Raw genomic sequence first — 25142 nt, 5'->3', positions numbered from 1 at the left:
TGTTCAATACTATTATTTCAAGTATTTCACAGAGGAATTCATAATGAAGTTTTAAACAGAAAGGTTTAAATAAAACTACGAGTAAATAAATACGCAATATTGCGGCTTAATATTATATTATTATCAAATTAAGTTTGTGTCCCTTACATAACTACCCTTAAAGACTAAGTCGGAACGCCTGGTGTAAACCTTTCCACGTCCTTTAACCTGCCTCATACAATCAAAAGCATACTTAGTAGTATATAACACTTATTATTATTATTGTCGCTGTTACATAGGTGTGACATTGATGCCTTTGAAATTAAACAATGGGATTTTTTTTTATAACATTGACGACACCTTCTGGTAAATATTTACGGCTTTTGTGTATATCCGAGACCAAGTTCCTATGAAACAGGTTCTACCTGAAGGCGACTATGGACTTATCACTCCTATGTACTAAAGTCACCTATATGTTAGCCGGCATTCACACTCTTCCGTTTTTTTTTTTATAATATAGGAGTAGCAGACGAGCATGCAGTCCACCTGATGGTAAGTGGCTACCGTCGCCCATGGACATCTGTAATTAACCAAAGTCTGTCTCGCTTCAAAACGGAACACAGCAGCGCCTAACACTGCTGTTATTAGTCGAACCACCGGGTTCCACCACCTTCAAAACGCACGCTTAAACGAACCACTGCTTCATGCATCTAATTGATGAATTTAGATATTAATTTTAGGTCTGGATGTGTATATATTTGTCTTAATATATATCCATTGCATCCACCCTAACAAAAAATCCTACTGCGAGGCTATGAATACAGAAATCGTTATTTATTTTATTGGCCATCGTAGTCTGTTTAAACCTAGAAGCTTTCCCCACATACCCTCAGAAATGAGACTGCATATTAATGATGAGAATGAGAACATACTCATTGTTAAATAATTTAAAATATTCCCCACTTTAGTTTTACGAGCTTCCATGAAAGTTTATCTTGCAAATATAATCATGCGTGAGAAGCCTACTTACCGTAAAAGCTCTACATTAGGCCGATCAGAAACAAGGCCACATTCCACAGCGCGTTATCGTCGGTATATCATTTACTTACATAGCTGGTGCCTGTCAATGTAACCTACTTACAGATACGTTACGCGGCGGTAACGCGTGGAGTACGGTCAGCAAAAACAACTCACGTTAAAGAAAAATATAATATGTAAGCGGGAGTGCCACTTACTACATGAATAACATATAATAAGGTGTGTACGGTTAGCAAAAACAGTCTAATTTAAAAAGTTGTGATATACAGGTTCTTCATAAAAGTTGCAAAAAGAACTCTCATACGATATCGACGATGTATTTGTGACTCCTCTGCCCACAGTCGACAGTGAGTGACTACTTTAAATAAGCCCGTCTGCGTTATCGTTAGGTTTAAGTCTAATTCAAATTCCAACCTGTTTCTAGTATGATGCAGTTCTGCGATGGAATCGTGTGGAGGCCGACACATTTACACACTTAACTTAACCATCTTAGTCCTCAGGTTATAGTTATCTATGAGCGATAGTGACCATTTACCACCAGGTAGAAAGCATATTTTAATTACATCAGAGAAATACAACTTTATTTTATTCAACCTACCCAAGTTTTAGAAGATTGTAGATTGTGTAGGTATTGTTTTAAGTCAAGCACCTCTGTTACTTAGATACTATGTTCATTGCATGCAGTGTTTACCTATAAGTGATTGTGAATTTAGCTATATTATAGGTTCTGTTGTAAAACGTTATTGTAAGAATGTAACAATTGTTGGTAAACCAAATAAATAAATAAAGATAAAAATTTTAATAAGGGGGCACATTTTTTTTAAATATTTTTTGTAGTCCGTATGTCTCACAGCGTTTATCCTTAAAAGCTCAATCGTGAAGTCACAAGCTTTCCGCACCACACGTGACAATTGTTTATGAAGAGTTATGTTTGTTTTAAAGTGCTTTTGTTCGGGCGGTTACGTTTTCTATTTATTTTATGGGCAGTCCACCTGGTAACCTGGTTTGAAATGGCCAATGGACATTTATTATGATCTGAAGTAGTTATTACTAGTTTATTACTAGTATATCACCTGCTTAGACGGTGAAGGAAAACATCGTGAGGAAACCTGCATACCTGACAAATCTTAAAAAAAAAGTTTGCAAAGGTATGTGAAGTCTACCAATACACACTTGGCCAGTGGACTATGGCCTAATCCTCTTCATTCTGAGAGGAGACCCGTGCCCAGCAGTGGGACAGTAATGGGTTGATGACGAAGTAGTTATAGAGAATTATTATTATTGTTAAAGGGATGTACTATATTTGTAATAGCAGAGCATGCAGTCCACCAAAAGTGGCTACTGCCGTCCATAGACATCCTTAATCAACCTCAGATAATCCATCAGATCAGACCAGATAATCACCAGACCCTTATCTATGTCGACCATAGATTTGCTACCCATAAGCTGGGACACATCGAATAAGTGTGTATCCCTTACGACGCCCGTCAAACCGTAACATAGCAGTGCTTATCACTGCTCATATTAAGTAAAATAGGTATGACGGTGTATCTCTGGGTTCGAACCTCAAAGGGCTACCTTCAAAGTATATCATCAAGAAGAATAAGATAACGCGTCCTTATCTTTTCAAAAAGGGTTAAACAGTTCTCATTCAGAACAAAGTGGGCACTGGTTTTTGAAGAGAACACCCATGTTTTTCAAAATAAACAAGGGACAAGTGAAGTGTGCCCTGTTAAGGGTGGTTTAGGGTTAAATCGGGGTATTGTCAAGGATGAACCCTTTGGTGCGGAAACATTGCCCCATGAATATTAACATGTTTTAAGCACTAAATAGGTTTTTAATTTGAAAAGGTTTTTAATGTAACATAAACTTTTTGACCATAAAATCTGTTATATAATACTCTTTTACAGTGAGGTACAAAATGTTATTTTTCGAAAAACTATTAATGAAGAGGTTCAAATCTAAGGATCATCTCTGATTTTTCAATTTTTTTCAATGCGTTAAATAACAACATTTTTCTTAAACATCTCTCTCTCTCTCTCTATAGTCGGTTCCTCAATGCTGTGGATCGTGACTTCTTTGCTTTATAGCGTCTTTCCAGAGATTGCGATTAGTGGCCTGGTGAATTGCCTCGCTGACCGTTTACTTTAGATGGCCAGATACTTGGTTTGATCATCGTTTTGGGCTGCGTCCTCTGGGTCTCTTGCCCTCCACCTTGCCTGTCACCAGTAGTTTTTCCAGGTTGTCATTGTTTCTTCGGGCTATATGACCGAAGTATTTAAGTATGCGGTGCAGGCAAATGGAAAACGTCGGAAACGCTCTAGGTGTAATTCTTTTAAGATGGATGCGTTTCTTTAACATAAATATTGCTTTTATAATCGTTACATCAAAGGAAAGACCCAACAATTTTTTTTTAAATGTACGAGTATCTCTTTCTGTAGTTATTGTACTTTTTCTTTTCGTTTTACAATATTTATTTTTCGTCAAATGTTTAATTCATCCACCTGCTACAATACCAACTTGTCGGAAAAACATAAAACCGTTACGAAATATTAAATTTTGAAAGATTAAACCTTTGGGAAAATTAATTTAATGTATTCAACTAGCCCGTAATGAAAGTCGGGTCTAATTTATTCTGGTTGGTTACCGTAACGGTGTTAAACGTAACTCGAACCTAAAACCCCGGTTGGTTAAACGTTTCAGATTGTGGCACTCTGCTATACTGGCTAAATTTAGGACTGGAGAGGTAAGCGTGTCACTGAGAACGAAGCGATAAAAGATTTCGATACGACTACGCTTTAAATTTCTTATATTTAACTGAAATTTAAGTGAAAATTAACTTATTACTGAAAGTTTTTAGGAGATATTAGAAATATATTTTCTAAATGTTACACTATAAATGGTTTCGTTCTACTCGTATATTATTTTACTATTGACTGTCAATAAAATATGTAAGTAGTAAAACTTTATAAAGTCCTGTATTTTCGCTTTAAAGTGTCCTCAAAATTTAAACCATACTCAAAATATGTAGCGATAAAAAAATAATCACACAAATAGGAATGTAAAGTATAATTAAGATAATATAAGTTTTCGAATCGCTAAAGAATCGATAAGAAAAAGTGGCATGCTTAACCAGCTATAAATTTGACTAGAGCGCTGATACTGCTTTTCTGTCTACATTGAAAAGCTCGTAGATTTTGGAAAATCCCGTTTGTAATCTGTTCAGAGCCGAGTAAAAGATGAAGCATAATTTTCCTATCATTCCACCTTTTTACAGGACAAATTAAAGATGAAATAAACAAACCAAAGACTCCAGAGAAATTAAATAACGATTTTAGAGAGAAGAGCTACAATAGTGGTTTTAATAATATTAACGATTCTTGCCCAGTGATAGAACAGTGATTGCTTAGTGGTTGAAGCTCAGGTTCTCCATCTAGGGTTCCGACATTCGAACCGCAGGCACGCACCTCCACGAACCTGACGATAAAGCAGACGTGCTACCTGATGGAAAGTAGTTAACGTCGCCTATGGACATTTGCAACACCAGAGGAGTCACCGATACACCGCCGGCTTTGAAGGAGAGCTCTTTTTGCACCTTTTTTGAAGAGCTCCATGTCATAGCGCTCTGGGAATACCTCAGGAGGAAGTTCATTCTACATCTTGCACGTTCATGAGTAATTTGTCAGAAATGAATTATTACTTGCTTTAACGTTAAAAGAAAATATTGTGAGGTAACCTACATACGTGTATGTGAAGTCTACCAACACTCATTTGCCTCTCACCTCTCACCCTGAAAGGAAACCCGGCCCAACTTTGAGACACTAAAGGTTTGACTATGTATGCTGAAAATAAATATTTAAGTGGACAAAAATTGAAGCCTATATTAGACTCTAAGAACTTTGAATTGGACATTAGGTTCACATATATTATAAATCGGCGATGCTTAAAACCCTTCTAGTCAAACCTACATAAATGTTTCAAGAAACTGAAAACCCTTTCAGAAAGAGGTCAAGAATAAGAGTTTAGTAAAATGACCTGAGAGATGCCCTTTTACACGAATAGGGTTCAGGTCGTTCGTAATAAATGTTTTCTATGTAAATGGAATAGTAAATGAATATATTACATACTGTAATAATTGATAAAGTTTTACTTTTATTTTAACGTGGAACTTTTTTTATAACTTAAAAGTAGCAGGCGAGCTGCAGTCCACCTGATGGTACGTGGCTGTTGTCGCCCATGGATGTAATCAACCCCAGATAATATTATTCTACCTTAGGTCGGCCACAAGTGCACCGTTACTCCTGAGGACTACGCTGGAATGTCTCGACATACTTATTTATGTCCATCTTACCACAGTCGTTCTCTGAACATAGCTGAGTTTAACACTACTGTTATTAGGCAGAAATAGGTGAGTCGAACCACAGAGGATGCCCCGTTCCTACCACATTCATAACGTTTCAGGGTTCGTGTGTATAGGTATCTCCGTCACTTCTATTTCCTTCTAACAGCAGTGTTGAGCTGCATCATTCTGGTTTAAAGGGTGTTGTTAAAGAAATCGGTAACACAGCAGCGCTAAATGTATAGACACCTTTTTTGTTAATAAGGACAATCTCCAAAAGTTATGCGATGTCAAGCCAGCGACTAGATTATGTGGGATTTTTACCTACATAAATTCCCCCGGTATCCTCAGAGCTATTCAAAAGTCTCCGGGATCAATCTTAACTTGTAGGTATTTGCTTCAAGTAGCTTGACTGAGATAAAGACGTAAGTTGCATATGTGAATAAGCCATTTGATTCCTTAACCTGAATAATGTATGGGCCATACATATGTATGACGTCACATCTTGATACCGTATCTGAACATATCTGAATTTTCATTCATATTATAATTTTATGGCGCTATGGGAAATGATTTATGGTGTGACACCATTGTGACCAAGTTAGTGAACGATGATTGTAAATCATTTGGGAATAATATTATAGTTATATTATAATTTATGGGAATATAATAATTTGTTTCTTGGAATTTCATCCAACATAAACAATGATGCATTATATCATAATACGAGTAATTTTGAAGGTGGTAGAACCCTTTGTGGTTCGACTCCGGCGGCACCACCGCCACACCTATTTCTACCTAATAACTGCAGTGTTAGGTGCTGCTGTGTTCCGGTTTGAAGGGTGTGGTAAGGGAGAAAGACTTTTCCGAGGCATTCCAGCTTAGTCCTCAGGGGTAGCGGCGCATCTGTGGCCGACCTCAGGTAGGAATATCTAATCCTATCTGGGGTTTATTACAGATGTCCATGGGCGGCAGTAGCCACTTACCATCAGGTGGACTGCATGCTCGTCTGCTACTCTTATATTATAAAAAAGTTCAAGGAACATATCAAATATTTACTATTGATTATACACGCGTATAACGGTTTATTTTACATAATATTGAATACATATTCCGCCCTAAACCAGCTCCAAAATTTATTTGATAATAAATATACTGAAGACCTAAGCCGGAATAAGTGATACACTACAAGCATATTCAACCCTGATAAATAAGAAAGGCGCCTGGACACACAAAACAAAAGTCTAATCGATAAGTTCTAATCTAAACTCTAATTAAAAATATAATTATTTCTAAACACCTTTAATTTGAAAGATAAAGCCTTCAACTAGTTATAAATATCTAGATAACTATTATAAATCCCAAGAAAGACGGGGCCAATAAATTTCAGATAATAAGGCCTTATTATGCCTACCAAGAAAGGGGAAATTGTTAGACTGGAGATTTATAGCGCTTAGTTTGAAAACTAAATCTAAGGCGTTAAGTCTCCGGACTTTGTAAGAAATCTGTACTTATAATACGTATTTTAAGAATAGAACCCTTTGTGATCTCATTACAGTGTTATTGCTTACATGTTATTGTTTACATATTAGTTATGGGAGCTGGGCGTCGAGGAATGAATTGCAGTCTATTTCGCGAATGAATTAATTTTTTTATTTAAATTTTAACACAACTTGTAACAATAAGGAATAATAAAAAATATATGAGATAGGTAGAGTCACTTTCCGCGATGGAGGTGAACTGTTCCCATGGCGGACGACCACCTGCACGTGGGACGCGCCTCGTCAGCGTTGACCGTTCCGCGAAGACACGATGCAGCGTGAGAACGGCGTAGGGCTGGCGCGATGCATCCTTAACGTGTAGGGCTGTCCCTTACACGTAACTTATTGAATTGTGTTTTACATAAGGGGAATTATAGGCGTTCTAATTTAGTCCATTCCATTTTCAAATTAGTCACAGAAGTAATGTATGTGTGGCTAATTTTAAGTCTAAACTTATTTCCTATCTTAGGTAGATTACAAATGAGCAATTTCAATCATTTAGATATCTGTCTGGCCGGAGTCGAACCCGGGACCCTTTGCATGTCAGACCGGTATGATGACCGCTCCGTCACGCGGGTCGTCAAATACTTGATTCTGATCAACGATGCGTTGCTCCTCCCGAGAGCAAAGATCGCCTTATATGTAAAGCAGTCACATCTTCCCTTCTACCGAAACATAGAACTGCTTCATGGTAGAAATAGATGTGGTGATACCTCCCCGGTAGACATAATGGGTCCTACCACCTTTAAATCTCACTATTAATGACAAAAATCTTTTACTTACACCATTTTATTATTTAATTTTGTAGGCGTGAATTCAGGATTGTCCGAAAAATTAACTTTTATCATTCGTTCAGCCAGACGCAGCCAACTTCATTTTAACCTGCATTTATAATCAATTTTTAATACAAAATGAAGAGTAAACGAGGCGTTTTCAAGTTAATTATGATAATATTGACGGGTGTGCGAAAGGACATTAATTACATGTGAAATGAATAGCTGTTGTTTGTAGATTTTAAAAGATTTCTTACTTTTTGACGAGCGTAGTAGAGCGGTCACCATAGCGGTCTGACTTGAAGTGTGTGTGGCTGAGTTCTGTACCCTCAGAATGAGTTTTTACGTTTTTACAAGAATTACTGTTTTTGTACTTCTGATACAGTCCGCTAGGGGCGCTGGCTTGAGGGATGTGGTAAGGGAGACATACTTTTCCGAGACGATCCAGCTTTGCCCTCAGGGGTAGCGGCGTATCTGTGACGGACCTCAGTTACAGGATTGATCACAGATGTCCATGCATGGCAGTAACCACGTAGGTCGTAAACTCTTTCTACACTCACAGCCCCACACTAAGATTCCCTGTATCGTGGGTGCAATGGACACACACATACAAGTACACAAACACCCAGACCCAGAACAGAAATCTAAATTCATCATTTAGATATTTCTGGTTGATTCGAACCTGGAACCTTATGCATGTCACGGTATGGTGACCGCTTCGCTACGTCACCTTGTAAAATACTCGCAATCTAGGCAGTTTGTAGAAAAATATCATTCAATGACATATGACTATCACATTATGCATATATCACTGTGATGTGAACAAATCGCTACCCTTACGCACTTGTCATGCGGGATCCGCATTGATTTGAACGAAGGTTTACGTCATTCTGACGTACCCGTTACTGGAATCATATATTCCGACCCTAACCGATTACATATTCAACGTGTCCACTCGATCATGAAATAAAATCAGTTGCGCAAAACGAGGGGAGGTAGTGGGAGTTGAGGCCATAGTTTCCAATTATTTGTTATAATTATTAATGTTATGAAGGTGGTAGAATCCTTTGTGGTTCAAATCCGGCGGCCCCACCGCCACACCTATTTCTGCCTAATAATAGCAGTCTTAGGCGCTGCTGTGTTCCGTTTTGAAGGGTGTGGTAAGGGAGACGTACTTTTCCGAGGCGTTCCAGCTTAGTCCTCAGGGGTAGCGGCGCATCTGTGGCCGACCTCAGGTACAGATCTCCATGGGCGGCAGTAGCTACTTACCATCAGGTAGACTGCATGCTCGTCTGCTACTCCTATATTATAAATAAAAAAAATGTTAGCCACTGCCTTTCTTAGATCGTTGTCGACTGCCGTTAACAGTCACTGTGACTGTCGAAGGCAGTAAGCTGCATTGCCTGTCGATTTGGTAAACTTTATACCTATACCATTTATTCAAAAACTCTCAAGAGTGTAGCATCCAAGCGATCTTTGGACTATTTGAAAGAGTTTCAACCACCAGGGTTGGATTGGAAAGCAATTTGGATATTACGAGTAGATAACCAGAACACTGCAGAGTAAAGGGTCCTACCATCTATATAGATGGTAGGACCATACATACATAAAAGTATATACTTTTATGTATTGTTCCTATTTCCAAAAAAACTGGTAAATAAATCGCTTGCGCGACGTGGCAGATTTTGTTGAAATACATTTGGAAGTGCCCATACCGATTACGTATTCAATGTATCCCGATTTCTGTTCCCGCCGTCTCATCACGTATTCATCTTTATCATACGTATTTTCACGAATCGTCTACATTTGCGTATTACGTTAGGGTATACGTTTTAATATAAGGTTTTTTGAAAGTAGGTATTATTAATAACCTTCGGTCACACGACTGGGTTAGAGTAAAAAGGACTTTGTCACACTACTGGGCGGGTTTCTTCTCACAGTGATTTCGCTCTGAGAGTAATCAATCTCAGATATAACTAAATTCCGACCTAACGTCGGCCACAGATGCGTCGCTACCTAAGGACTAAGTTGGAACCCCTCGGAACAGTATGTGTCCTTAACCACACCCTTAAAAGAAGATCACAGCAGCGCTTAACATTGCTGTGATGAGGTACAATTAGGTGTGGTATTGTGGTAATGGTATCTCAGAGTCGAGCCACAACCACCCTCTAGAGACTTACCACCAATTTCTACCGTCGTCAACATCATATGAAGGTGGTAGAACCCTTTGTGGTTCGACTCCGGCGGCACCACTGCCACACGTATTTCAGCCTAATAACAGCAGTGTTAGGCGCTGCTGTGTTCCGTTTTGAAGGATGTGGTAAAGGAGACATACTTTTTCGACGCGTTCCAGCTTATTCCTCAGGGGTAGCGGCGCATCTGTGGCCGACCTCAGGTAGGAATATCTAATCCTATCTGGGGTCGATTACAGATGTCCATGGGCGGGAGTAGCCACTTACCCTCAGGTGGACTTCATGCTCGTCTGCTATATTACAAAAAAAAAATCATATATTAGAACACAGTATCACTACAATGCCATTGTTAATAGATTTAGAGTAACGGTTAATTCGATCATAAAAAAAAACGAATTTGGTATGAAAGTCTTACTTCGTACATTCTCCCTTTTAATTTCAGTTACGCAAAAGATTTTTTTCAGATATTGACGCAGAATAGCTTTTTCTACAATGACACAGCCTCCAATCCATGTGGGCGAAGCCAAGTATTAGCATGATATATAACAACATATACCATAATTTAATTCATCGGCTAACACGAAACTCGAAGCATATTTCCTTTGTTGGATACTATTTCATGTCCGGCCGAAATGGTCATTATTCATAAATTCATACGAGTTGCCAAATGTAATAAGCATATTTGGGTAAGAATTGGAATACTTAAGTATCAACCCTTTTGTGGTAAACTAGATTAATTGATTATTTATTCTTGAAGAATTTCTCGTGAATTTCTACAGCTTATATTAGGCATAGGATCAATTATATTATTGTAACCTTCTTGTGAAGGTCTACAGCTAATATTTAGGATTTTCAGGATTAGGACCACTTTTTATTGTAGCTGCTGTGTCCTATCTTGAAACAAATGGTATTTTTTTGCCTTATATTTTGCAATGTAAATAAACATACTAAATATTCCAATTTAGTCTTCACGAGTACAAAGGATTCTCTCGGTGTCCGGTAGGATGCTTATTCTACTTGGTAGTTTAAACTATGAACGGCGGTGACCGTTAACCATGGCTATTACTAAGTGTACATCCAATTTCACAAATTAATCCTTTCTGATAAGACTATTGATGACCCGCGTGGCAGAGCGGTCACCATACCGGTTTGACGCGCTAAGGGTCCCGGGTTCGATCCCCGGCCAGACAGATATCTAAATGAGATTTCTGTTTCTGGGTCTGGGTGTTTGTGTATTTGTCTATGTGTGTGTCCATGGCATCCACGACACAGGGAATCCTAGTGTGGGGCTGTGAGTGTAGAAAGCGTTTAAGCGTTTATCTGACACACAAATTTTGCACGTCTGTTCTGGGTCTGGGTATTTGAGTATTTGCCTTTGTATGTCACACATGATATAGGGAAACCTAGTGTGTGTTTTTGAAAATATTTCAACGATAAGCCAGTACAGTAGACAAACAAAAATGTAAATAGAGTTTCGTCCCGTCCATTTACTATTCATACGACAGAAAAACATACATACATACAGATAGATAGATTTAGATATATTTGACGTTACATAAACTTATATGAACGCCCGAAGCTGTGAACATTTACATCCGATCATGGAAATTTAAGGCATCTTGCCAACGAATGGAATAAATGAGGCTATACGTAGAGTTACGACTCTGAATGCTTTGTGACGGCTTCTTAAAATCATGTGGGCATTTGTAAGCGAATAATCAAATTCAGTACTACATAAATTTGGTTATTGAAGGCTTAAATGTATACTGAAAGATGTATCTGTCTACTGAATTATTGATGGATTTCTATAACACATTGACATTGAAATCACATAATTCGATTTCAATATGTTAATGTTATAAGAATTATTATTATTTGCTAAAATATATTACAAAACATCTAGTCTAAGTCACACCAATACTATTAAATATTATTAAATACATCGTAAATAAATAATAGATAAGCTAAGGATTTGATCATAAAAAAAGATATTATATGGATCTATCATAGCCACATAATATGTTTTATATAATATAATTATATTAAATTTTAGGTACAAAGGGACGATATAAATCTAGAATCTAGGCCGAGGTTACAAAGCCTAGATTAAAATCTATGACAAAGCGGATTGACTAGTGTGGTACGCAAGTCGTGTATACACAATGGTCGGTGGTTACTATTAGTTATTTATACTTGAGCCTAATATTCTGTAGGACCAATTTGTTTCAGAGATTTTTGTGATATAAAAGGCTTCTGGCTTATAAAAGTGTTAAGCAATAGTGTGTTATTAGAAGAGTGTGTTAATGTAAGCACTTATACGAGAAGTTTTTAACTTAGGCCTTAATCCTTTCTAGGGTTCCGTATCCAAAAGTTAAAACTAATGAACAGTAATAGTTAGACATATACATTCAAAATTAAATGACCTTTAATTTTGAATGTATTTCATTCAAAATTAAAGGTCATATATATATTCAAATACATTCAAAATTAAATGACCTTTAATTTTGAATGTATTTGGCCAATTTATTTATATAAATGAGTTATCGGTCGTGCAGTCTATCTGATGTTATATATAGTCATTGTCGCCCTGTAACAAGCCCCAAATAGGATCGGACTCTTATGTGTTGAGTCTCAGATCTGTCGAAGATGTGTTGATAATGAAGGACTAAGTTGAAACGCCTCATTTGACAGCCTTACCCTTCAAACCAGGACATAGCAATGTATCTGACCGCTGTTATAAAAGTACAGCGGTGATCTCGCCACTTAAACCATGATGGCTGCTACCACCTAAAAATCTTCAGTTAATTCATTAAAATTATAAGCATGTACTAAAACTCAACTTAATAAAATACCTATCCTATTAATATTATCGTCTTAAATATTAGTATGCGCGGTGAACTACGACTTAAGGGTCTCATTGAGACCCTTGCCCAAAATAACAAAGGGCATTCAACCCACCAGATGTTAATTGCTATCCTGGGGTTAGATGGAACGCCTCATATTAGTAACTTTGTAACCTTAGGTTAACTTACCGACTTCCTAATCCGTTGCAATAATTACTAACTATTAATCATTCTTATGTATATAAAAAGCAATCTTTCTGTCCGTCTGTTTGTGTTTATTACTGGATTTACACTGGTATGATTACTATGAATAATTTATATTTCAAAATAAATTGTCTAAACTCAAATACGTATTAAAATAGGGTTTACTACATATTTAAGTTTTTTTTATGATGTAGAGTTAGGAAACGAGGAAACCTGCATACCTGATGGCAAAGTATGGCCTGCATACAAGATGGCGAGTCCAGTCCAAATGATGGCAAATGGCTACAGCTGCTAGTGGATATCTGCAAATAGACCTTGATAAAATTAACTTCCTACCTGAAATCAACCACAGATGCCGCTAACCTCGAGTACTAAGTTAAGACGCCTCATATAAGGATGTTTTTCTTACGACACCCTTCAAACCAGAACACAGAAGTACCTATAATCGCTAAGCTAAGCTAAGATAAGCAAAAAATATCCTACTAGCTTCAAAGGATACATACGTACGATAGATGTTTTAGTACTTAATTGAGAAGGTGCTATTCGAACACTATAACACTACCCAGTAACTGTTAAGTTTTAATAGCGAAAGTTGCTTAACTTTTAGACAATTAAGATTCACAAGCCGCAGTTATAAAGAATCTATAATCATTAACAACACCAACCCATTACTATGCCACTGTTTGGCACTGCTCTATTCTCAGAATGAGAAGGAATAATACTTAGTCCACCGCACTGGCCAAGGGCGTATTGTTAGACTTCGCATACCTTTGAAAACTTTTTTTTATTTCTCAGGTATGCAGGTTTCCTCACGATGTTTTCCTTCACCGTTTAAGTAAGTGATAATAAAAAATTAGAGGTGCAGGCCTGGGATTTGAACCTCGGACCCCTCAATCAAGAGGTCGAGTTTCTTAACCACAAGACCCACTGTTTATACATCTATAATATTTACCATTAATCACTATAAACATATTTCATCTAATAAATTCTTAATATTTCCATAACATAGAACAATATATCATACAAGTTCGAGGCCCATATTAAGTTTTTAAGGTACTAAAGACTCTGAAGAGTTATGCTCAAAGTTTTGGTGGTTCTAACTTGTAATTCGTTTTCTTGCTTAAATAACTTTTGAATTAAAGTTTGATTTAAATTTGCATTTGATAGTCAAGTGGTTTTGTGGTCTTTTAATCATATATTTAACGGTGATAGAGGTCGTTGTGGTTCCACTCCAATGTCATCACGGTTGCACCTATTTCTGTCTAATACAGTGTTAAGTGCTACTGTATTCTGGTTTCAAAGGTGTATTGAGGGAGAAATATAAGTATCCCAACTTAGTACTGAGGGGTAGCAAAACATCTGTGGGTCTGTGGCCTACCGCATCTGTGGACTCTACGGTTGCTTACAAATGATCATGGGCGTTGCAACGTACCTGTGGTTAATTTAACCTTACTCATACCTTAATTAGGATCTGACAGGTTCCACTCAAATCATGGGCTGCATACTCGTTTGCTATTTCAATTTCATAAAAAGAATAAGTATGGTGACTATGGGTATAATGAATTTGAAGGTGGTAGAACTCTTTCTTTAGGCGCTGGTGTGGCGGTGGTGCCGCCGGAGTCGAACCAGACTCCGGCGGCACCACCGCCACCGGAGTCGAACCAGACTCCGGCGGCACCACCGCCACACCAGCGCCTAACACTGCTGTTATTAGGTAGAAATAGGCTACCTAATAACAGCAGTGTTAGGCGCTGCTGTGTTCCGTTTTGAAGGGTTGTGGTATGGGAGACAGACTTTTCCGAGCCGTTCCAACTTAGTCTTCAGTCTTAGTTCCATCTGATCCTATCTGGGGTTGATTACAGATGTCCATGGGCGCCAGTAGCCACTTACCATCAGGTGGACTGCATGCTAGTCTGCTACTCCTATTTTATAAAAGAAATTTATAAGAAACCGTGTAACAGACATATATTTGAATTGCAGGAAATTGAAATGATTGCGAAGTGGAGCAAAACAAATTATCTTACGAAGTGGAGCCGTTCGAGATCTTGTTCTGAAAATTCCGACTGCTCCAATGAAGTTAGTGAACTTGTGAACAAAGGAAATAGTTGCCGATTCTTTGTAGCGCTAACGAGCAACGGCGGCTTACACTTGATTTGCTATTTTGACTTTTATTTACTCAATTTTTAGATCTTGTCATACTTTGAAGAATAGTTAGACTGGAGTAATATTGAAGAAAGCGGTGCTGCTGAGTACTTGACTAGAACCAAACCCTTTAAACCAGTTCCTAGAACACACAGTGAAGGTGGAACCCTCTTAGTTCGACTCCGGAGGCACCACCGTCACGCCTATTTTTGCCTACAAAAACAGTGTTAAGCGGTGCCATGTTCTAGTTTGAAGGGTGTTTGAGGGGTGGTGTAATCTGACTAGTCTTTCTGGCTATAATACAAAATTAAAAACTAAAAATTTCAAGAACGTTTCAATAACATTTCAAGAGACAGAACTCTGTAACAGATGGACAGACGACGGAGGCTTAGTAATAGGACCTTTTCAACCATAAAAACCAACAATATTCGAAACATACACAGCTCGGCTAACCCTCCAATGCACTGGGTCTGTCAACGCACCAGATTGCATTAAATATTCACCACGCGTTCCTAACCCTCTTCCTAACTTCTTTATTTACAATTCATGAAGTAGACTTACTAACAAAACGATTTGAACCGGCTTCGAAAAGGACAATGGCCTATTGAAAGAGCTTCTGAAGTTATAACTTAAACGTTAGGGATAAAATGTGATAAAAATATTGTAAGAAGCTTTGATAAGTAAAATATAAAGATACTTCACCGCCTTGAAATTGGATGAAGCCACAAAAGGATTTTATCGTTATTTTGATAAAAAACATTTTTAGAGAATATTTGCATATAAATAACTAATACTACGTAATTGACGTAATAAATAAATATTTCAAACAGTTTAGGGGCATTTAAAAACGGAGACGTAGCAACACTGTATTTACGCAACAATTCACAAAACTGGTCACACTTTCTTGTTAGGAGTGATCAATCTATATATTTTACTCATCTACGATAAAAAGTGGGTCACATTCGTCGTATATTTAATGACAGATTAAAGGGATCGTGGTTTATAGAACACTAAGTGTAACACTTGAAACTATTTCTTTTTATGAGAATCACAAATGGTTAAGCTGGCATTTTTACAGGCATTTTTCAAAACTACTACGTGAATAGTAAAAATATTGTTGCCAACTGCGGAGGGTAATGTTTAGTGTATGTATTATGTATAGTTAACTTTGTCATGCCCTCCAGCCCAAACGGCTTGACGGATTTGAACATTATGAGTTGCGTTGAGTTCGTTTAAATTGTGGAAGTAAGTAATAATTTTCGCAGCCGCGTTTTTGTTTTTATTATCGTGTATCGTGGGTCCTTTAAACTCACACACAGACAAATACATAAACACCCAGACCCTGAGATAGAAATCTAAATTCAGCATTTAGATATCTGTCTGGCCGGGGATCGAACCCGGCTATCCTCTGCGCGTCAGACCGATATATGGTGACCACTCCGCCACGCGGGTCGTTTCAATGTCTTCAATTTTTATTCCTTGCTAACCCAAAGGATTAAGTTGGAATTCCTAGTATTAGTGTCTTTGTCTTTAAACTAACATTATAGTTAGTTTATGTTATTTTAAGCTATAATCGCATCGCTTAATACTAACGGAGAATTAATATTAATATTATCTAGTGTTCGGGAGCAAGTTGGCTTCTCGTCGTGCAGCAATAAAATACGGTTTCGGTAAGAGCGATATAATAGTACGTAATAAAAATCGATACAAAATATGGAACGGTCGAGCGTGCGCCTGCGCCGAGGTTTGTTCGCGCACTGGCCCCCGCCCGCCGGTGAGGTCAATGCCCCCGGTGCGCGGTCGTTGGCCGCAGTCCCCGCGCTCCGCTCCCCTCGACCCGCTACTTGCGTAGACAAACTGCCCGGGTTGAAGTGCATGCTTCAATAGGAAGAGGACAGATGTTGTTGAAGGCGCGCCGCAGTGTCCCCTTTCGCGTCTTGATGTCTGCGACACGCACGACACCGTCGCTGCCCGGGTAGATCTTCTCCACGCGCCCCAGTAGCCAAAGCAGTGGTGGCAGGGCCTTGTCCTTCACTAGGACTAGCGAGCCCTGCTGCAGATCACCAGACGCTGCAGCCCATTTTGTCTTCTGTTGAAGCAGCGAAACATATTCTTGGTTAAAGCGTGACCAAAAATGTTGCTTCAACAGCTCCACCCGCTTGTAGCGCTCCAGACATGTGATGGATTTGTCAGAGACATGCGGATATGGAACTGACAAAAGCGGTCGTCCAATCAGAAAATGGGAAGGAGTAAGGGCGGTAAGATCGGAGGGATCGTTGGATAGAGGTGTCAAAGGACGAGAATTTAAAATGCTTTCTATTTGAGTTAGTAGCGTTGCCATTTCCTCATATGTTAAGTTTGTTAATTTGAGCAACCTCTTTAAATGATGTTTTGCCGATCGGACAGCAGCCTCTGCAATACCGTTAAAATGTGGAGAGTAGGCCGGCGTAAAGGAGAATTCGATGCCTTCCTGAGAAATTTCAGACACGATGTTTGACTCCTGTAAAAGTTTGTACAGCTCGTTAGAGGCCCCAATAAAATTAGTGCCGTTATCGGACAAGATAGATCGTGGCTTCCCACGACGAGCCACGAATCGATTAAGTGCGGCCATATAAGCCTCTTTACTCAGGTCTGTAACGAGCTCCAGATGCACGGCTTTAATTGACAAACAGACAAAAATACATAAGTAGCTCTTAATGAGTTTGCATCCTCGACCTTTACGGTCGGCTATCAATATTGGCCCTGCATAATCGACGCTACAATTTAAAAATGGAAATTCGAGTGCACTTCTACACGCCGGTAATTGACCCATTATAGACTGTATACTATTGGCCTTTTGCCTGAAACATTGAATACATTTATTGACTGTGTTTTTAGATAAATTCCTACCTCCAAGAGGCCAATAATTTTGTTTAATAGACGCTAGAAGTGATTGAGGTCCAGCGTGTAAAAGTTTCCCATGTTGACATCTAAAGAGAGTTTTTGTCAAAGGATGTTTGCTACATAATATTATCGGATGCTTCGTATTGAAGTCGTAATGTGAGTTATTAAGCCTCCCGCCTACACGTATAAGATTATTGGAATCTAAAAAAGGGCTTAATGAAATTAATTTATTTTTACGCGGTAGAGCTTTCCCAGCTTTTAAAATAAAATATTCTTCCGGAAACATTTCCCTTTGTGCTACATGTAAAATTAAATTTAAAGAATTTTGAAGTTCTTTGTAGGAAAGGAAACCCGTGATTTTATTAGTTATGTTTTTTAAATTGTATATAAATCTTTGTATGTAAGCAACAATTCTTTGTAAATAATTAAAATTTGAATACTTATGAATTAAGTTTTTAATGATTGTGTAATTATTTTGAATTTTTAAATTAGTAGGATCGGATGCAAAATCATTAGAATTAATTATGGAAAAGCTTGAAACTATTTCTGGTAGATCCTGTTTCAATGAGGCGTTGGGTAAAACAGGCCAATGGGTTTGATCGGATAATAAAAATGTGGGACCAGTCCACCATAATTTAGAACCGCTGATCTGATCAGCCTTCAGGCCTCGAGAAACGAGATCCGCCGGGTTGTCTTTAGACGGTACGTAGTTCCATGTGTTACCTGCAGTAGTCTCCTGTATTTCGTTCACACGATTGGACACAAACTTCTTGAGCTGACTAACAGATGAACTTAGCCAACCAAGGACAATCGTGGAATCACACCAAAAGTGACATGATTGTATAGGTAAAGTGAGAGACTCCTTTACCTTAGTACACAGTCTCGCTCCTAAAAGCGCCCCGCAGAGTTCTAGTCGCGGAACGGTTGTAGGCTTAATTGGTGCTATACGACTTTTGGAGATAAGCAAGCGTACCGTAATATTACCACTGCTATCGGTAGAGCGTACGTAAATGCAAGCACCGTACGCCTTTTCTGATGCGTCGGTGAAGGTATGGATTTCGTGTACGATGGAATCTTGGCATAAAATCCAACGTGGTATTTTTACCCGACTGCCAAGGAAGGGTTATGTTTTTCGCGCGTATCTTGTATGTTTGTCTTTCTTTATTTGATCCGATCTAACAAACGGCTGGATGAATTTCAACAGTTAAAGTGTCATTATATTTGTCTCAATGACCCGAGTGTCCTTAGATAGGTGTTAGTAAAAAAAAATCAAAATGGCGGATTTTTGGCGCGAAATAGTAACACATTTAAAAAAAAAAGTTAACCGAACCTATCGAGTAGGGTATCAAATGAAAGGAAATTAAACGGAGATTATAAAAACATATTTGTATATATATAAAACAGTAAGGTGACTGACTGACTGACTAACTAAATGACTTTTTCATTTTTCAGAAATCAACGTACAGCCTAAACCAAGGACCTTACAGTTCTGAAATTTTGCATACAGGTTCTCTATATAGCTTGAATAAGTACTACGAAATACCTTTTGGAAATTCTACCCTTAAGAGGGTAAAATAGGGGAAAACAGTTTTTTTGAAATCCTTTAATTTTGAAGCAACTACTATAAAATTTTGTATTTGGCGTTCTGGATAGGAACAAAGAAGCACTTATTTATCCCCCTCCGAAAAATCAACCCCGTAGAGGGTAAAATAAGGGTTAAAAGTTCATTTGAACTATCGTCAATTTTGAAGCAAACACTATGACATTTTGTATCAGGCTTGTTGGATAAAAATAATGAAATGCTAGCTCTAACGAGGTAAAATAATGACCGAAACTTTGATTTACTGAAGTTATATATTTTATAGACTGTAAATGGTGAATTTTTTCGCGAAATAGTAACACGTTTTAAAAAAGTTAACCAAACCTATCGAGTAGGGTGTCAAAATAAAGGAAATTAAGAGGAGATTACACATACATTATATAATATATCTTATATATAAAATTCTCGTGTTAGTTACCGTACTCCTCCGAAACGGCTTCACCGATTTTCACCAAATTTTATATACATATTCAGTAGGTCTGAGAATCGACTACTAATTATTTTTTTACACCTAAGTGATAAGGGTTGTTCATCCTTAACATTTTTTTATTTATATGGCAACAACGTTTGCCGGGTCAGCTAGTACATATATACTCGTATATACACATCGAGATGACTGTCTGACTAAATGAGAGAGTTGATGTGCCAGAGATCAACGCAAAGGGAAACCGCTGAACTTAAGCGTGCTGGAATTTTACACATAGGTTCTTTATATAGCGTAAATGAACACTACGAGGATAAAATAAAATAGGATAATATTGTTTGAACATTGTTTGTTTTTGAAGGAGACACCTACTTTGAAACTTTGTATTTGGCTTTCTGGATAAAAATAATGAAATGCCTATTTCACTGCTTTTGGAAATTCTACTTCAGCCTTTTTCGTGCAGTCGGGTTTTTGATTTTTTAAATTAATTACTTGTTAAATTATTTAAATAAGGCAATGTGCTTGAAAAGGCTAACCATAACTCTTTAATTTCTGTAGAAACTACATCGTCCCATTCACACCTTGCAATCCATAGTTTTTGCATAATTAATTTTGCTTCAATAATACATGGCGTGACTAATCCTAAAGGGTCGAAAATTTGACTAATAACTGAAAGAATATGACGTTTTGTAATTTTTTCTAATGGTTCTATATTAATTGAAAATGAAAGTATATCAGAGTCACATAACCAGTAAATGCCCAATGTTTTTGATGAAATATTATTTTTATAATAACAAAGATTTAAATGATTGTTTGAAGTTTCATTATTAGGCGCAATTTGTTTTAAAAGTTCTAAATTATTAGATTGAAATTTTCTTAAGTTGAATTTTGCAGATGACAATATAGATATGACTTCCTTAGTCATTTGTACCGCACCAGAGATCGAATTGGAACCAGAAAGGAAATCGTCAACATAAAAGTCGCGACGTATTGCATTTTTAGCTTCGATACTCTGAGCCGAATCTGCTAAACTTACAAGACATTTAGTGGCTAAATAAGGTGCGGATGCAGTGCCGTACGTAACCGTATTTAGAGTATACGTTTTTAGAGGCTTTGATGGATCCGCCCGAAAAATGACGCGTTGTAAAGAACGTTGCTCGAGAGTTATCGCAATCGCTCTATACATTTTTTCAATGTCTCCCGAGACTACGTACCTATGTTGACGGAAACGTAATAAAATAGACAGGAGATCATCTTGGACAGTGGGACCTACCATCATGATGTCGTTTAGTGACACACCAGAGGTAGTTTTAGCTGACGCATCGAACACCGTGCGTAGCTTTGTCGTCGAACTAGACTCGCGCATAACTCCGTGGTGGGGTAAAAAATAATTGTATTGACCTAAATTAGAGGTACCCGTATCTCGTGTCATATGACCTAAACATTCATATTCGCGCATGAAGTTTATATACATAGATTTGAAAAGTGGGTCTCTTTGAAATCGTCTTTCTAGAGTTAAGAAACGACGTTTTGCCATTACAAATGAATCACCTAATTTGCCGGGATTCGCCTTTAGTGGCATGGTAACAACAAACCGACCGTCATTGTCACGAAACGTGTGAGATTTGAAACTCTCCTCACAAGCACGTTCCTCGGCCGATAGTGTATGTTTAGAAGAGATTGAATCAAGTTCCCAGAATTTTGTTAAATCGGGATTTGCTTGCATGGAACTAAAATTACAAAAGTGTGAATGGGCCGAACGTGGTTTTACAGATAAAGAACCAGATACTATCCAGCCAAGCTTACTTTCACACAAAATAGGCTGTTTCCTACCTAAATCTATATGATTGCTCCCTACCACCTCCCAGAAAATTTCTGCCCCCACCAAAATGTCTATAGCAGACGGAATATTGAAAGTAGGGTCGGCTAATTGGACGCCAGGAGGAATAGGTATATGCATAGAATTTATAGATGTAGGTGGTAATTTTTTAGTAATTACAGGTAATATTAGGCAATTTATTCGATTAGAATAGCTCCCGTTAATCGACTCAAAATTGAGGTAACAAGACTGTGTACTATTACTAATTAAATTGTTGATACCTGTAACCATGGAACTCGCACTACGTCTGGACAACCTCAGCTTATCGCATAGACGCTCGGTTATAAAATTTGCTGTACTACCATTGTCGAGTAGCATGCGCGCTTCGTGCTTCTCACCGTCGGAGCTCACCACTCTTACCATAGCTGTGGACAGTAAAACAATAGACCGCGTAGTAGGCTGTTTTACACTTGTTGAAGCACTCGTTGAAAGGGTTATATTCTTAGATGGGCCCGGCATTGGATTCACGAATGAAGTTTGAGATTGATCTAAATGTAATAGCGTATTATGCTTACGTTTACAATACTTGCAATGAGCCAACTTGCAATATTTTTCAAAATGTCCGGGCCGCAAACAATTTTTACAAAGATTAAGCTCTTGTACCTTTTTAATACGTGATTCTATAGACAGACTTTTAAACGTTTCACATAAATATAATAAGTGTGCTTTACTACATAAGGGACATTTAGATGAAATTTGATTTGATTGATAATTATTGTTTGTTTGATTATTTACTTTATTTGTTATTAAAAAAAATTTAGATTTGTAATTATTTTCTTGTTTATTATTTTTGTTTTGTTCCTCTAAAGTTTCCAAAAGATCCGCTTTATTACTTACAAATGTACAAAATTGAGCAAGAGTAGGTGATGAATTAAGTGTGTTGCGATTTTCCTCCCAATTTCTTAATGTTATGGGGTCCAACTTAGTAGACATCATATGGATAATGAGAGTATCCCAATGTTCAGTGGGCTCATTCATCATTTTTAATGCTCTAAGATTTTTATTTGTAATGTCAATTAAACGACGTAGTAAAATACTGGACTCTTTTTGAAGTCGTTCGACATTAAATAATGCCTGAACATGAAAATTTATTGATAAACGATTGTTATTGAATCTCTCACATAATAAATCCCACGCAATGTTATAATTATCTTTTTTAAAAATTATATTTTTTATTATTTCTGCTGCTGAACCCTTTAGACTAGCCCGTAAGTAATGAAATTTATTAATTGTATCTATTCCATCATTATCGTGAATTAATGACAAAAATGTATCTCTAAATTCGAGCCAATATTGATAACCACCGTCAAAGTGAGGCAAATCTATTTTTGGTAAACGAATAAAATTGTTGTTATGCCTACCCGATACAGAATCCTCGGAGCCCGTTACAAACCCAGCTGACTCGCGAATACCCTCCGCGGTGGCAGCGTCCGCCAGCATGCCCCGCGCCCGCGCAGCCAGGGAATGGTACAGCTCCTCGAACTGGGTTCGCGCCGAGTATGCCTCGTCCGTCTCGTCCGATAATAGCTCGATCTCAGTCTGTAATTCATCGAAAACTTCGTATAAGGCATCAAATTTACTATACCGGCCTTCAAGCTCTATACGCTGTAATTTGGATAAAGAGTTGGTTTTTGAAAGATTGTCTAAATAGTTATTAAAATTTGTTAGCTTTGCTTTCATTGAGCTACGCTTCTTAATAAGCTTTTCAGCCATTATTAAAGGCAAGTGCAAAAAAATTAAGAAAGAAAAAGAGAGAGAAGTAATAAGAGAAAGCAGCAAAGGCACGTAGAGTTTGAAATGAATTAATAACGAACAAAAGTATGAGTAAGCACAACGCGCGCGGAGCGCACGTAACGGTATATAACCGGTCGAACGGGTCGAAGCTTATGCAGTACTATGATAAAAAAAATACTAACGAAGATTATAGCGCAATAATGCGAAGCGTGAAATAATTATATTAAAGTCTGCTAATTAATTCAAATAGTTGCAAATAAGGTATTTAAAAAAAAATATTTGGGAATATAGAAAAGAAAGGAATAATGATTGAAACGATCTCACGAATGTCAGCCCTTATCCTGAATCCAGTCTTCGTTCTCAATTCCTTCTTCAATTGAATAGGCGTGGCGCGCTTCTCGAATGAAAAAATTCCCACGGGGTCAAAGTCCGGACACGTAGCTCAGAAGTTGTAGTCGACTTCAATCCACGGCCAGCTGATTTCTTTTTCGTCGAAGGACCAATGTTCGGGAGCAAGTTGGCTTCTCGTCGTGCAGCAATAAAATACGGTTTCGGTAAGAGCGATATAATAGTACGTAATAAAAATCGATACAAAATATGGAACGGTCGAGCGTGCGCCTGCGCCGAGGTTTGTTCGCGCACTGGCCCCCGCCCGCCGGTGAGGTCAATGCCCCCGGTGCGCGGTCGTTGGCCGCAGTCCCCGCGCTCCGCTCCCCTCGACCCGCTACTTGCGTAGACATCTAGTGATGGAGAAAATCGACTATCGATGCGTGATGCTTACTAGAAACCACAGGAACTGTTAATATTATCGATAAGATTGGCATAACTTGGGTTCTGAATAATAATATTCGTATGTTTTTTTTAATTACGCCATCGATACAATTAATATTATTTAATATCGGTCTTAATTAAAGATACTATCCAGAATATCGACATTCTTACATCGTACTCTGATCTTATCTTGTAGATAAAATGTCAGTTACAATATTATTTTCTTAGAGTACTAAACTAAATATACGAAATGTAATTGGACTGGTAAATTATAAATGCTTTCATATAACTATATAAATAATGCATTTCATTTACTTTCATTGCGTTCTCCCAGTTCGTTTCGTTTCGATTTATGTTATTACGTCGATAGTCTCAAATAATATCGATAAGATCGACTATGTTTACGACACTATTTACGACCCACGATTACTACTTGATTAATACAGTAAATATGATAATATTACGACTAGATATCGTGAATTATAAACACGTTAGTTATTGAATAGCGATTTGCTATTGTAGTTATTGTCCATAACTCACGCATATGAATTTTAATAACCGATCCGTGTTAAATTAATAGTTATCGGTTGATGCTGCAATGTCGTGCTAATTAGTAATCGCATTGAAATAGAATATTCAATTTATTGTGATGGAATATCAATATTGTATTAGATCGGTTTGTTTGATACGTATATATAGAAGGAATGTTAGTAGTTAAATTGACTGTCTTATGTTAAGATAAACCCTTCACCTTATCAAATCAAATCAAATCAAATTTTTTTATTCAAAATAGGTTCTTT

At 37.6% G+C, this 25142-nt stretch overlaps 1 protein-coding gene across 2 annotated transcripts; it reads right to left on the bottom strand.

Moving 5' to 3' along the window:
* Positions 1–16716: 16716 nt before the first annotated feature.
* On the bottom strand, positions 16717–24303 carry LOC140752335 (uncharacterized). 2 transcript variants are annotated; one of them, XM_073086595.1, is made up of 3 exons: positions 23199–24303; positions 22140–22202; positions 16717–17551 (listed from the first exon to the last, which is right to left on the bottom strand). In XM_073086595.1, the coding sequence occupies exons 2-3, from the start codon at positions 22140–22142 to the stop codon at positions 16892–16894; spliced, it is 663 nt and encodes a 220-aa protein (XP_072942696.1). In that variant the 5' UTR covers positions 22143–22202; positions 23199–24303; the 3' UTR covers positions 16717–16891. The 2 variants fall into 2 exon arrangements, with proteins under 2 accessions (XP_072942696.1, XP_072942697.1); XM_073086596.1 differs by having other exon boundaries at positions 17012–17140.
* Between the last annotated feature and the right edge of the window lie 839 nt (positions 24304–25142).

This window comes from Epargyreus clarus, unplaced genomic scaffold (assembly GCF_041222505.1).
Source record: "Epargyreus clarus isolate Ecla_fem2 unplaced genomic scaffold, WU_Ecla_fem_2.2 ptg000024l, whole genome shotgun sequence".
NCBI lineage: Eukaryota > Metazoa > Arthropoda > Insecta > Lepidoptera > Hesperiidae > Epargyreus > Epargyreus clarus.
The sequence above is the reverse complement of the archived record's forward strand: the minus strand, read 5'-3'. Positions and strand labels throughout refer to the sequence as shown.